The following is a 14850-nucleotide window of genomic DNA, read 5'->3' on the forward strand; positions in this document are numbered from 1 at the left end:
TTTTGCTCATGCAAATTTTGATAATGTACAGTCATACCAATTCCCGGACAAAATATTGAAACAAAAAATTTAAAAAATATGGCATGTAAGTTCAAGACCAATTAATACGTGTATACTTAAGCTTGGGATTTCAAGTCTTGAGAAAAGAAATATTTACATGTTTATTTTAAAAATATATTCATGAAATGATTCTCAGCATTCTGTTGCGCAGCCTTTAGCTTCGAACTAATCGGTCGGCAAACTCATCATCCATTCTTTCCCACTTTTCTCGTAGAGCCACCTTCAATTGCCCCAAGTTTTTGACTGACGATCTTTTTCTCTATATTCGCCTTTCAAGAGCATTCCAAACATGCTCAATGGGGTTCAAATCAGGGATTTGAGCAGGCCAGTACTCAAACCCCCTGATTTGGTGGGTCTCCTTCCACCATCGAGTATAACCACCTGTATGACAGGAAGCACCATTCTCTTGGAAGATAAAATCTCTCTCCTGATGCGCCGTGACATTTGTAAACCTCGGATGGAACTTATTGGTCAAAATATTGATATATGTTTCTTGGTCTACGGAACTGGTATCAATAATTTCTAAAGGTCCGAAACCTCCTCCCCAAAAACTTCCCAAACCATAGCACCACCGCACCTCACTTGACTGTGGATATTATATTTCTTTCGATATAGCGCCCTCCTTCCTTCCTGAGCACTCTTTTTCTCCGTTTACTGCCTTCTAAACAAAAGTGCGACTCATCAGACCAAACAACGCTTCTCCATTGGTCTTCCGTCCAATTGAGATGTTCCTTCGCCCATCGAAGCCTACTTTTGCGGTGTCTTGCAGTCAATCTAGGCTTGTGAGCTGCTCTGTATGATTTGAAATCAAGTCGATCGACATACAATCGAAGAGTTTCTATACAGACAAAAACATCTAGCTTTGCTAATTCCATATTTATTTCTTTATAAGAGGCAAAATGATCCTCTCTAATTATCCTGTTCAAGTGCCTTTCAGTTCTTTCATTTATTTTCAATGGACGATCTGTTTGCTTGTGAGGCAAAGGGCTACCATAGTCATCAATCTTGGTTTTTATGTCTTGCACAGTAGACCTGTTCAATCCAACAAGTTCTGCACTCTCTCTAATCGTATGATGTGTTCTAAAAAGATAAACCCCTCGTGCTTTACTTTCTTTTGTTTCATCTTCAGATATAATTAAAGGTCGTGTGCAGTCTATGGAGATTCTAGCTGACATGTTTTTTAATGAATTGATGCATGAGAAAAGACAACTTTATTCTGTTATAAAGTTAAAATTATCTTCAATAAATTTCTTTGTTAGTATTGGAACAGCAACCTTTCCAATTTAATACTTTGAGGAAAGAAAAACGTCTTGCTTATTTTTAAAAATAATAGCAATAAATACAAACAGATCATAGGCTCGATCATGTATTACAGGGGGCTATATTACAGTATACTTTCATTATAAAGTCAAACATCCATGCGAATTTTCGCCACGATCATATTGCAATACGATAAATAGCTAGTTATAATGCGCCACAAAACGCTTTTATTCAAAAACAGATTAAACTGGGATGCTAAGTGTTTAGGAAAGGGGAGTTTTAGATAAAATATAACATAACAACAAAGATAAAGAAATACTGTTAGAACTTGGTATCTCTTTATTAAGTTAAGATATAACTTATGGTTAAGATTTCTACATGTAAAAAGTATCCGTATCATGCCTATAAATCCTCTCAAAGAATTAGGACAGATTTATAATCAATTTGACAGAATAGATGATTACTATTTCTAATTATTAGTTTAGCCTGTTCTTAACTTGTATTGTCAATTATGCTATTGGGATGGTTTCAGATAACTCTGGATGTAGGACTATTTAAGGAGACGGTACGGATGAATATAAAGACTTTTAGTTCCATGATTGGATATCATTGCTAATAATAATATCTCGGTCAGGATAAATGTTTCCATGACCAATGATAATCCGGTAAATAATCGCCATTCCATATTCAGCATGCTCATATCATCAATAAACTATATTATAACCATGCCATACATCTGACTATGTGAAGTTAATGTGAATAAAGTTTAATATAAAGAAATCTAATCGAAGTCATTTATTGATCTGTGTTGGGAATAATGTTATAAATGATTCAAAGTTATGTCAACATAATATTCAGGATCATGTCCGATTCCTTTTACTAAAATAAAATGACTATAATCTTATGTATCCTTAACACCAAGCGTCAAAGAAATAATGCTCAGAAAGTTACCTAATCTTTTATTGTACATATTAAGTAACTTGAACAACAGTGCGGATAAAAACAATACCGAGAAATAGGGTGAATCTTTGAATTTCCGACGTAAACGATAGTTATTATTCACTGACAGAGCATGATAGATTTTCAAAAAACCTATATATACCCTCCTTATTTCCTTTTCTTATATTTTAGTTCATTACCTTTATCAAACCATGAATCAAGAAACTTTACAAATTGTTCAAAAAAATATAACGAATTACGTTGAAAAATGGAAGTCAAGTGAAAAGTTGGATGCTGTATGGGCTGCCAAACTAGGTTTATCTAGTGTAGCCGCTTACTTTTTGTACAAAACCATCATCTACAGACTTTACATACACCCGGCTAATAGACTTCCAGGTCCGCGTGTCAGTTGGATACCTTTTATGGGCAACTTTTTTGAAATTATAAGAACAGAAGACGACCAAAGTCCTTTAAGAAAGTGGGCAAAAACTTACGGCAGTATTTATACGATTCACACCCAATTGAACAAGCCTGAAATAGTCGTGACAGATGAAAAGCTAGTCAAGCAGATTCTGACAACTCAAGTTTATGATTTTGAAAAACCAGATATTGTGTCTAGAGAGCTTGAAAGATTAACTGGTAGGGGGGTGTTAGTTGTTGAGGTAAAACGGAAAAAATATATACATATTGTATGTAACTAATATTGTACCCAGGGTCAAGCTCATCGCATTCAACGTAAGATGTTAAATCCTGCATTTTCTGTCCAATCAATTCGTGCTATGGTTCCTTTAATGCTTGGTCCGGGCTATACTCTTCGTGATCAATGGCTTCATAAGATTAGCGAAAGCAATACAGAATATACAGAGATTGAAGTATCTAAAAGTCTTTCATTGGCTACCTTGGATGTCATTGGTATTACTGCTTTTGGTCAAGACTTTAAATCGTTATCTTATTATGGAACAGAAAAAATGAACCGATTAAGCAAGGCCTACCTCAGTATCTTTTCTAACGAAATGGCCACAATGCAAATACTGTCGATAGTATTCCCTATATTGAGATATTTGCCTACAAAACGAAACAGAGAGGAAGCCAAGATGCTAAGGTGGATAAAAGAAGAAAGTGCAGCTTTGGTTGAGGCTGGCATCCAAAGAGATCAGGAAGAAAAGAGATCGGGAAAAATCAACCAATCCAAGGACTTGCTCGCTTTGATGGTGAATCTGATTGATGAAGATACTGGCAAAGGTTTTACTAAAGAGGAATTAAGAGATCAATGCTTGACCTTTTTAGCGGCAGGGTAAAATAACGTCTAAAAATAACACAATAAGCAACTAACAACAAAATTCATTTGTAGTCATGAAACAACAAGCAATACTCTATGCTGGTGTCTTTGGCTGCTTGCTCAAAATCAAGATATTCAAGATAAATTGAGAGCAGAGATACTCCCTCTCTTTAAGGATGGCAAAATATCCAATTATGATGCGGTTAATGCTATTCCTTACCTCGACTACGTATGCCGCGAGACCCTTCGTCTGATTCCTACCGTTCCAGATACAAATCGAATTAACCGTGTGCCTGTTGTTTTGGGATCTTATGTCATACCAAAAGACACTACTTTCCACATCCCACCCGTCGTTTCTCAACGATCCAAAGAAATTTGGGGAGAAGACGCTGATGAATTCAATCCTTCTCGATGGGAAAAGTCAGAAAATATTGGCAACGCCTATCAGTATTTCCCATTTCTCGCTGGCGGACATCAATGCATCGGCCACAAATTTGCCACAGTCGAGATGAAGGTTTTGCTGTCCATTTTGATTAAGGATATTCAATTCTTTGAAAAACCAGGATTCAAAGTACAAAAGAAACAGATTATCACCATGCGTCCCATACCAAACATGACATTATGGATAAAGCCTGTTTCCTCCTCATAAATTAAATGGCTTCTTTTTTTTTGCAGCATCCAGAAAAAGCATATCATTTTTATCATATTTACATTGTATGCAATCAATAAATTATGCTTGTAAAGCAGACTATTACCAAATTTATATGTCTCATGATTTATAGGCTCTATGAAATTTGTCAAATGCTACTCAATTTAATATTGACCAGAGTGATCTCGAGTAAAACTATATTGAGCATTATTGCGGAATATTATAGGGTTCAGTGTTATTCAAAGATAAAAGATTGTGCATCTAAGCCTAAATTAGAATAGAGGTAAATACAAATCAAATTTTTGCATAGGTCTCCATAAATCTTTTCTTTTGTAGAGGTTGTTGTCTAAATATTTATTTAAAATATAATGTTGTGAAGTCATTTATAAAATAGTGATGAACTTTAGAGATATGGCAATTAATAATAGTAAAAAAAAAAAAAATCTCTGAAAAAACAATAAAAATTGAATTATACAAGGAGAATTGGGCTTTAGCTCTTAAAGAATCAATAATAGAGAGGATGTATTTGAAAATAACTATCGCAATAATAGGTATATTACCAAAGATAAAGTACCAATAAGATTTTCATACATTTAATAAAAGTTTAGTTTTTGCTCATGCAAAGTTTGATAATGTATAAGCAATGTCCTTTATCCAATTAACGCGTTTAATTGTTAGGGGTGTTAATCAACAGACATAATAAGTAATGCTTTACCCAGCCATCGTTTATTCATTTGCTTACAATTAGTGAGCATAAGCTTTTTTATCCAAAAGATATTGTTTATATTTGATATATGCTTCTTACAATGGTAAAAAGTACAACAAATATAAAAGTAGAATGTAAATGACGCAATAAAAGATTATGAAATGTAGTTATAGCATTTTAATAGATAATAAAGATATATGTATATCATGACAATACATAAACACATGAACAACCGAGTATTATGTTTATTTACATAGTCTTTTCAACAAGTAAATGTACTTTTATTTTATTTTTTTTGTGTGAGAATTTTATTCGGATGCCGCATTTTTAGCTGGTCATCATAACATTTTTTAACAACAGAGCTTAAACCTACGAACAAGTAAACAGAAAACGACTATTGAGATTGTAACTAGTGTCGCCAGACGAGAGACTAATCCAGCAGAAAGAACTTGACCATTTCGCTAGGGAACTTTGCCCCAAACTTTTGTTTGTTGCGTTTTGAAATTTTGCTTGTCGTCTTTTGTAACATCACTTGACGCATCTTTTTCCACTTATCGTTTCACTCTTTCTACCCATTTCTGCTTTATTAGCGATATACTTTATGCTATGGACTATGTGCTCTTAAGCTTGGGTATCTATAATTTTATACAAAATTTTTAAAATGTGGTATGTTCTTTAGCAGCAAGAGGTTAGCAGATGAAAATCATCAGAAGATTTAGCTCTATAAGGACTTAAATGGGGTTTTTATTTAAACAATCTTCCAATAGTGAGTGAGAGTGCTTAACAAAACCATACAGATGGCTTTGAGGTACTTGGCTACAAGCTTCACTAATACGATCTTGTAGTGTTTCTCCTTGGAAAGTCTTATGTATCTTGAGTTTACTATTGACAATCGACCAGAATTGTTCAATGGGATTTAACTCAGGAGAATAAGGTGATAAATACATACACTTGAAGCCCCACTTTTTGATCATTTCTTAAATGTCAGCTCGCTTATGTATGGGAGCGTTGTCCATAACAAGATAAGAGCCATGCATATATTCAAAGTTATCCCATGACGTTAAGAGTCTCTTTCAAGAAGCGCAAATAGTGGTTTGTCATTGTTCCTTTGGCTTTGGCTGTTGAGTCTTTCCTTTGTCAACTTTTCTCTTCTTACCGATCTTCACAGGAACAATATGAGTGGTGTGTACACTTGGGACTCTAACACTAAAGCTTACAACTGCATAAACTGAGATTGCCCTCTATATAATATGGGAAATAACCCTACTGGTACCACTCTTTTAATCATTCCCAACGATATCGTCGCCTCTGTTGCTAATGCCTATGGTTGCAAGCGACAATTATGATGGTACGTACACTATTAGTTGCGATATAACTGATTTTGAGCCTCTTGTCTTTATTAAGAACAACTATGTTGTGCTTAATCAAGAAGCTCCTCAAGTTCAAATCGCACATATTGATGCTTAATTTATTTAAATATGACTTATTAAAACAGTTCTCCTTATTGAACCCCTAGTCTTCTAAAACTGCTTTCCTTTAAAAAAGTACATGCGTTTTGGACTAACACGTCTTTGCTTAATGAGAAGGTGACATAAGTAAGCTTGCATTACACGTCTTTTCGTATGTAATAGTCTTATTACACAACGCAGTACATATTGCTTTCAGACATATGCTCTTTATTTGTATTCAAAAATTAAGCTCTCGATTAGATTTTAGGATATCTATCAAACACTAAAATTTCTAATTGCAACTCAATTTATCAAAATCTGTCCACAGTAGTGTAGTTGGTTGCCTTTAAAATAGGAGTACTTCACTAATAATATAGAAAAGAGTGTGAAAAGCTTTATTGGTCACATGCCCAAGAAGGTGCCAAGTCAAATTAGCTAAAAAAATAAATTGTAGTCTATCATGCTGGCAACTTTGGCTGACACGATAAAAAAGGAGGCTTTTCTTTATTGCAATAAGCGGATATACTTTATTATTCTGCGTTTATTTTGAATGCTATAGAAAAAGTGGGGTTGTAAGCTTTTGTATTTGTCTTCATATCCTGTCTTTTTAAATCTTATTGAGGAAGTTTGAACAAAGATTGAAAGAATATAAAAATAACTTTTTGAGAAAAGAAGATGAATCGACAGCTTATGCGGCTAAAGCGTACAGTGCAGACACTGTGAAAGGCTGTAAGGATTGTATAGACATACCAAGACTTAGTGAAATGTTTGGATTGTCCTAAATTGCTTCTGATCCATTTTAATAGGACGAATAATATAGCCTAGAATTTAATCTTATTCAAATAAAAAATATTGTATTCTTTCTCACATTATCATTATTTATAATACAATTGTATTTTGTTATTCATGAGTTCTTTAGCAGGTTTAATAATTATCAAGGTTTTCATTCATAAAAAAAAATACTCGTCAGCATTTGGTGTTTTGTGTTACTGTTTCTCTTTTCAGTCGGATATGCAGAACACAGAGAAAAAGATTTTCATGCATTTTTCCTTTTTTTAATACAAATAAAACTGGTTATGTATCCTTTAAAACAAAAAAAGGAGTGAAGCAACTCATTTAAGCTTTTTCTGACTTGATCGTGTTTGTTACTAAAAAGAAAAGAAAACTTTATCTTTAATCACGCTATCAGATATGCTTATGATTTCATTTTTTTTTGAAAAATTAAAAGTCCTTTTCAATTACTAATGATCCGTGACGTTTAATAACGAAATGGTCTATCTTTCAAAGATATATAAATGAGCGCGAAAGCTTATACTTTTTTTTTTCTTTTCCATAATTAAAAATGTCTCTTGGTCGTACTCTTAAGCTGTAAGCAAAATAAAAATCATTTACACGCGTCATTTGGTTAATGTGTTTTACTTAGTAACACTGGTGCTTCTATTCCTGCCTTAGGTCTTGGTACCTGGCAATCTAAGCCTAACGAAGTATATGATGCTGTTTTAACTGCTATTCAAAATGGCTACAGACATATTGATACTGCCTTCATTTGTAAGTTTATGAAAATAATATGTTAAACATATGACTAACCTATGTAAAGATGGTAACGAAAAGGAGGTGGGTCAAGCTATTAAGGATAGCAAGGTTCCTCGTGAAGAGCTTTTCATTACCACTAAGCTTTGGAATAACAGCCATCGCCCTGAAGATGTCGAAAAGGCTCTTCAAGTCTCACTTGATAATCTTCAATTGGAATATTTGGACTTATATTTAATTCACTGGTAAGAAAAGAATGAAGGAAAAAAAAAAAAAAAAAGGCTAAAAAAGTACACGTAGGCCTGTTGCTTTTAAGCCTGGTAAGGAAGCTGTTCCCAGAGATGCTGATGGTAAAGTTGAATTTGATGATGTTGATTTCACCGAGACTTATGCTGTAAGTGAAAAGAAGAAGAGAGCGTAAATAGGATGATAACATTTTGTTGTGCAGGCTTTGGAAAAACTCGTGGGTGAAAAAGTCCGTGCAATCGGTGTTAGTAACTTCAACATTGCCAAACTTGAAAAATTAGCAAAGGTTCAAAAGATTGTACCTGCTGTTAATCAAGTAAGAAAGATATTGTACGACATTAAAAATAAAGTTGACATAATTGTGTATAGATCGAGTTACACCCTTTCTTGCCTCAAGAAGATTTGCTCCAATACTGTAAAGAACACAACATTGTTGGTAAGTTTGATTTATAAAATAGAACAAGACAGGGTGTGTAACATGATATAAATAGTAACCGCCTACTCTCCTCTTGGTAGCACCAACTCTCCTTTCTTGAAGGATGAAAAGATTGTAAGCAGTGATGAACAAAAGTGATGATGATTAATAATATTTGTTTAGGCCAAGATTGCGGAGAAATACAATGCTACACCTGCTCAAATCCTTATCTCTTGGGGTATTCAACGTGGTTGCTCTGTTATTCCCAAATCTGTAACACCTTCTCGTATTATTTCCAACTTTAAAGATGTTGAATTAAAAGAAGAAGACTTCAAGGCATTGAATGCACTTGTTGATGCTCAATCACCCAATAGATTGGTTGATCCTTATAACTTTTGGGGTGTTGATGTCTTTGATCAACATTAATTCAGTTAATAATAAATTATCCCTTTCAATCATTTACTATTTTTAAGGGTTTATTTTAAGGGTGTATACTCAAAGCCTATACTTTGCTTGATCCTCAAATGTGTAAATAAATGATTCAGCTTTTATTTAAAACACGTGTAACTTTGTAAAAATAAAATAACTTTTAAAACCAAGTGGCACGGGGAGCGAACGATACACAGTAAATTTTTTTTTTTTTTTAGAGAAAAAATAAGAATAATAATAATTTCTCTTGTTCTTCTTCTTTATAATCATAATTCACAGTCCTTTATAAAACTTTTTTTTTTCTATCTCTCTCTCTACTTCTTTCCTTTTTATACAAAAACACATTTCCCCTTTATTTTTTTACAACAATCACAATTCAGAAAATCAACATCTCTTATAAAAAGTCAATGGGACAATTGCTTTCCTCCTTGAATCTTCGAGGTAACTCTGATATAGTACCTGAAATTGGCTTTGATATTGAAAGTAAGTGTGAAGCGATTAAAAAAAAAAAAAAAACAGATAAAATTAACTCATTTTAATTTAGATGCAGCACCCACAACAGAGGAGTCAGAAATACACGATGAATTATATAATTTATTGATTCAACCTACAACAGAATTATTACAATCCTTTAGACAATATGAACCTGCTTCAGATATGATTCGAGAGGCCATTGCTTCACCGACAACTGAAAATGAAGATAAAGCATGGGAAGCGGTGACACCTACAGTGAATATGCTACGTACATTTTATAGTTATTCAGCTCAATTAGGTATTAAAAAAGTAATTTATATTTTATATAATGTGTTACTCATAAACTAAATAGAAAAAGGTATTCCAACATTATTAAATGTGTTATGTAAAGATGGAACGACCAAAGATTTGGATAGACATCCAGGTTTAACTAAATTGTTTGCTGATTTGCTTGATTTTGTATTTGAATTTGACTATATTAAAGTAGGTTCAAAATAGGAATAGTGATCCTATAGCTAATATCATAATATAGATTAGAAGTCCTGCTATTCAAAATGATTTCTCATTTTATAGACGTACATTACAAAGAGGAAGATCCTTAGAGGACAGTGATCCAAATAAATCCAATTTACGTACAGCAATGGATGAAGATGATTTGGCAAATAGAATATCATTATTTATTGCTTATTCTACGCCCATGTTAAAATGTTTGATTGATACAACCGTAAAATATGTTCAATCGAATCAATCGACAAAGAGTGTGAGTGAATGGTTATCTAGTATTTGGGCAGTGTGTTATCAAACGCTATCAAAAAAGAAGACAAATAATGATTCAATATCAAGTTTTTGCTTTAAAGTGATGGTTGTTACTATTATATTGTATGATCATGTTGATCCACAAGGTGCCTTTTCTAAATATTCCCCTATTAATGTAAGTCTTGAATGATATAATTATTGAGCTAATGAATCTATTTAGGTGAAAAATTCTTTAAAAATCATTCAAACCAGCAATAATAATAATAATGAGCAATCAAGTACAGCAAATCTTATATCTGCTTTAAGATATAATTCAAAACATCTTAATGATGAATCAACACCTAAAGCAATTAAAAATGTCATCTTGGCTACTTAGCCTTTCTTTTTTTTTTTTTTTTTTTTTTTGTTTGGCATTAAAACTTAGAACTTTTCCCGCTCTATTATCATCTGTGTAACATAACACAACATAAAAACAAGTTTATTCAATCCTCCTTTTTTTATAAATGACGTACACTGTTTACTAAACTAACCAAGAGCCCCTATTGACATATATCAACTATAGCAAGGAACATTTAAAGAAGACAAGGAGAACTGGCTGAAGTAAAAGGAGGGAGGAAAGGGAGATGAAGGTAAGCAGATAAAGAAAGTAAGAGCCAATGTTAATCAATATAAACAAAAGGCTTATTCTTATTGGTCATAACGATTCATTGGGTTTATAATTTTTAAAGTTTCAAACTCTCTTTTTTTTTTTTTTTCTTTCTCGCTTTCTCTTGCTTTCTCTTTCTTTTTCTCTCTCTTTCTCTTTATTTATTACTATTCTTTTCTTTCTTATAAATAATTACATAGTTTAATACAAGGTAATAACAATAGTAAAATAAATCTATTTTCATAAACTCATCTTCAATCCTCTTCTTCCTCTTTATCCCACTTTCTTTTTTGTGGAATTCATTATTATTATTATTATATTTATAACCTCGTGCTATTAAAAAACGTGGTTCTTTTACACACAAAATATTATTATTTCGGCGTTTAAAGATGATGCTCTATAAGTTGGTTGTTCTTGGTGATGGTGGTGTTGGAAAGACTGCGTTGACTATTCAAGTAAGCAAAAAATAAAAATAAAAAAAAAAATAAAAACTTATTTATTTATTTTATAGTTGTGTCTTAATCATTTTGTTGGTAAATAAGAAATTTATCTTTTATTTTTTTTCTCCTATTAACACTTCTCCTTTTAACTTGTAGAGGTAAACAGATGGAACTATAAATGAATATAGGTTTAATGATTAGTAGACATATGATCCAACAATTGAAGATTCATATCGTAAACAAGTAGTCATTGATGATCAACCATGTGTTCTCGAGGTATTGGATACTGCTGGTCAAGAAGAATATACTGCCTTAAGAGATCAATGGATTAGGTATGCTTTTGCTTTGATAACCAAAGACTAAATTTACCATAAAATATAGAGATGGTGAAGGATTTTTACTAGTTTATTCAATCACGTCTCGATCAACATTTGAACGTATCGAACGTTTCCGTAATCAAATCTTTAGAGTAAAAGATGTTGATAATGTACCGATGATGTTGGTTGGTAACAAATGTGATAAAGTAACAGAAAGAGAAGTGACTCGTGAAGAAGGCGCTGCGGTTGCTAAACAATTGGCTTGTGATTTCATTGAAACATCCGCAAAGACCTGTGTTAACGTCGAAAGATCATTTTATCAAGTCGTTAAAGCTATTAGAGCTCAAAGAGAAGGTTTAAACCCTGGTGGACCTAAAGGAAAGAGCAAAAAAGAGAAAAAGGGCAAATGCTTAATCTTGTAATTCTCTTTTCTTTTTTTTTTCTTTATTGTACTTCTACATTCTTCTATTTTTTTATGTATACAAAAATACCATTTATTTTTTTCTCTCTAACTTTTTATGTGATGTTTGCTTTTTTTTTTAATGTTTTATCTTTAATATCTTTTAATATATTTTTTTTAACGTTCGCCAAATAAGATGCTTTTTTCATTTTTAGTCATAGACTTGATAAAGCCAAGGACTTTATCCTTTTCTAATGAGAATTAGAATTGTAATTTCATTTATCTGTTTAAAATGAAAGCTCAGAGATTTTGCTATTTTTCATTCTTTTGACATCTGAGCCAATTCACTCACCAGTACTTCTATCTACAAAAGGGTCATCATCGTGATTTTATTCAAATTACAATAAAAAAGGAGCTACTTCAAGGTTTTTAAAAATATGCAAAATCTTTTTTTTTTTTTTTTTTTATAGGCATAACATTAACAGCTTATATCGATTTCTTAAATCCATCCAAAGATAAAGCATACTTGTATTCAAATTCTATGCATTGCTGTCATTGATTCGCCTGTCTAAAGCAAATCAATCTCAGACTTACCAATCAAAAAAAAAAAAGAGAAAAAGCAGTACTGTTCTCCTTTTTTTTTCTTCTTTTCTTTATTGTTTGTCATCGTTGTTCCTCTTCATGTCTACCAGACCTATTACACAATTCTCTTGTACGTTTATAGCTATACGCAATTTAGAACCATTTTCCATTAAACAAAAGGATTCATATAGATCGTTCCCAAAAGGAATTAACCATTTGGAATGGATATCCTGAATTTAAAGCAATCAACACATTTGCAAAGTAAAAAAAAAAATAGAAGATTTCTTTATTCAATTATTTGCTCATCCTACAACCATAGACCAGAAACTGCCACCCGTATGTTTGTTTACAGTAAATACGGCCAAGTCTATGCTTATTCCACCAATCAAGGGTAATATTTACTCATTTTTCAAAGCTTTGTTTTGCTCATTACTTTTTATGTAGGGTGAAAGTATTTGATGCCAACACTTTGCAACAATTATGTGAAATTGCAAAAGAGAATGTAATTGATTTCTGGTTATCCCCTCAAGGAAGTTATATTGCTGCTTGGGAGCGTCCTTGTAAGTCTTTCATAATGCAATTGAACAAAATGTTTTAACTAAAAGATTCTTGTTTAGCTAAACGTGAGGATGGCTCTGCAAATAACAATTTAACTATTTGGGATGTAAAGACAGGCCAAGAAATTGCTGCTTTTAGTCAAAAGGCACAAAACAATTGGTAAAAAAAAAAAAAAATTAAAATAAACAAGAGAGGAAAAAAAGAAGACATTTAGATCCTAATTGAAAAAAAAAAAAAAATAGGAACTTTCAATGGACAGACGATGAAAAATATTGTGCTCGTATGGTTACTGGAGAAGTTCAATTTTGGGAAAGCAAAAATGCTGGAAAAGGTAAAGTTGTGTGTGCGTATAGTGGTGATGTTTTTTTTTTCTTATTTTTGTTTATGGTATATTAGCTGTATGGGCTAGACTTAAGGTTGAAGGTATTGCTCAATATTCATTAAGTCCCGGTAAAGCACCTGCTATTGCAGTGTTTGTGCCTGAAAAAAAGGTAAATTAAATAACTGATTGGAGATAAGCCTCTTTTCTTATCCAGTTCATAGGGCGCTCCTGGTGTTGTTCGTATGTTCAGTATTCCCAACTTCAAATCGCCTTTGTCAAGCAAAACATTTTTTAAAGCGGACAGTGTGACGATGTATTGGAATGATTTGGGTACCAACTTGCTTGTTCTCACTCATACCGATGTAGACAAGTCCAACAAGTCTTATTATGGTGAAACCAATTTATACTATCTTGCTGTAGCCGGTAATTTTGATTGTCGTGTCCCTCTTGACAAAGAAGGTCCTGTTCATGATGTTACTTGGGGTCCTGATTCCAAAGAATTTATTGTCATTTACGGTTCTATGCCTGCCAAGGCCACTCTTTTTGATCATCGGGCTAAACCTGTGCATGAATTTGGTATCAATCCCCGTAATTTTGTTAAATACAACCCTCAAGGCCGTACGATCTGTATTGCTGGTTTCGGAAATTTGAACGGTACTGTGGATCTTTATGATAGAAAAACTTTGAAGAAAATCAACACTTTTTCAGCATCTAATGCTTCTCACTGTGAATGGTCTCCCTGTGGTCGATTCTTACTTACGGCTACCCTGACACCCCGTCTTCGTGTAGATAACGGTTTCAAATTGTGGCATCAATCTGGAAGTTTAGTTTATGAAGAGGAAGTGGAAGAACTCTATCAAATTGGTTATCGTCCCCAACCAGTGAGCCTGTATCCCATGAGATCCGTCTCTCCTCCTCCTAACCCAATCAAGGTTCTTCCTGCCAAAGGGCCTGCCAAGTCTACCACTGCTCCTGCAGGTGCTTACAGACCTCCTCACCTTCGTGGTGCTGCTCAACCTATGACCCTTTCTGAAAGAGCTGCTGCCTTAAATGGTGTCGGCAAAGGCCCTACCACTCAAAGAAAGGTTGTCGGTGCTCCTGTCGGCGCAAAGGCAAAGAACGGCGCAAACCAAAAGAAGGAGTCAAAGAAAGAAGTCAATAACAAGCCTGCTGAAACTAGTAATTTGACTGATGAAGAAAAACAAAAGAAGATTCGTAATTTAGAAAAGAAGTTGAGACAAATCAGAGAATTAAAAGAAAAGATGAGTAATGGCGAAGAATTAGCACCTGCTCAACAGCAAAAGGTGGCTACTGAAGTTTCTATCTTGAGAGAGATCGCTAATCTTCGACTTTAAACATATTTTTTTGATTTTGTCGTTTAAAATAAGGTTGCG

At 33.3% G+C, this 14850-nt stretch overlaps 7 protein-coding genes across 7 annotated transcripts; 5 read left to right on the forward strand and 2 right to left on the reverse strand.

Annotated features, from left to right (window-relative positions):
* Window positions 1-319: 319 nt before the first annotated feature.
* RO3G_05133 (uncharacterized protein) lies at window positions 320-1235 on the reverse strand (the record flags this gene model as incomplete). Its single annotated transcript, XM_067659723.1, has 3 exons — window positions 320-463; window positions 648-1120; window positions 1169-1235. 3 exons carry the CDS (start codon window positions 1233-1235, stop codon window positions 320-322), a joined length of 684 nt encoding a protein of 227 aa, XP_067515824.1.
* Window positions 1236-2471: 1236 nt separating this feature from the next.
* Window positions 2472-4187, forward strand: RO3G_05134 (uncharacterized protein; the record flags this gene model as incomplete). Its single annotated transcript, XM_067659724.1, has 3 exons — window positions 2472-2921; window positions 2973-3553; window positions 3611-4187. The coding sequence occupies 3 exons, from the start codon at window positions 2472-2474 to the stop codon at window positions 4185-4187; spliced, it is 1608 nt and encodes a 535-aa protein (XP_067515825.1).
* A 1803-nt stretch (window positions 4188-5990) lies between these two features.
* Window positions 5991-6348, reverse strand: RO3G_05135 (uncharacterized protein; the record flags this gene model as incomplete). The annotated part of the gene is made up of 2 exons (XM_067659725.1): window positions 5991-6134; window positions 6250-6348. The coding sequence occupies 2 exons, from the start codon at window positions 6346-6348 to the stop codon at window positions 5991-5993; spliced, it is 243 nt and encodes an 80-aa protein (XP_067515826.1).
* A 1335-nt stretch (window positions 6349-7683) lies between these two features.
* Window positions 7684-8958, forward strand: RO3G_05136 (uncharacterized protein; the record flags this gene model as incomplete). The annotated part of the gene is made up of 8 exons (XM_067659726.1): window positions 7684-7709; window positions 7765-7889; window positions 7939-8116; window positions 8172-8265; window positions 8320-8433; window positions 8487-8553; window positions 8609-8667; window positions 8716-8958. The coding sequence occupies 8 exons, from the start codon at window positions 7684-7686 to the stop codon at window positions 8956-8958; spliced, it is 906 nt and encodes a 301-aa protein (XP_067515827.1).
* Window positions 8959-9368: 410 nt separating this feature from the next.
* Window positions 9369-10567, forward strand: RO3G_05137 (uncharacterized protein; the record flags this gene model as incomplete). Its single annotated transcript, XM_067659727.1, has 5 exons — window positions 9369-9444; window positions 9506-9733; window positions 9788-9918; window positions 9968-10366; window positions 10412-10567. 5 exons carry the CDS (start codon window positions 9369-9371, stop codon window positions 10565-10567), a joined length of 990 nt encoding a protein of 329 aa, XP_067515828.1.
* Window positions 10568-11226: 659 nt separating this feature from the next.
* On the forward strand, window positions 11227-12016 carry RO3G_05138 (uncharacterized protein; the record flags this gene model as incomplete). Its single annotated transcript, XM_067659728.1, has 4 exons — window positions 11227-11292; window positions 11349-11370; window positions 11480-11609; window positions 11659-12016. The coding sequence occupies 4 exons, from the start codon at window positions 11227-11229 to the stop codon at window positions 12014-12016; spliced, it is 576 nt and encodes a 191-aa protein (XP_067515829.1).
* An 898-nt stretch (window positions 12017-12914) lies between these two features.
* Window positions 12915-14811, forward strand: RO3G_05139 (uncharacterized protein; the record flags this gene model as incomplete). Its single annotated transcript, XM_067659729.1, has 6 exons — window positions 12915-12967; window positions 13021-13136; window positions 13194-13293; window positions 13377-13465; window positions 13531-13625; window positions 13678-14811. 6 exons carry the CDS (start codon window positions 12915-12917, stop codon window positions 14809-14811), a joined length of 1587 nt encoding a protein of 528 aa, XP_067515830.1.
* Between the last annotated feature and the right edge of the window lie 39 nt (window positions 14812-14850).

This window comes from Rhizopus delemar, genomic scaffold (assembly GCF_000149305.1).
Source record: "Rhizopus delemar RA 99-880 supercont3.3 genomic scaffold, whole genome shotgun sequence".
NCBI lineage: Eukaryota > Fungi > Mucoromycota > Mucoromycetes > Mucorales > Rhizopodaceae > Rhizopus > Rhizopus delemar.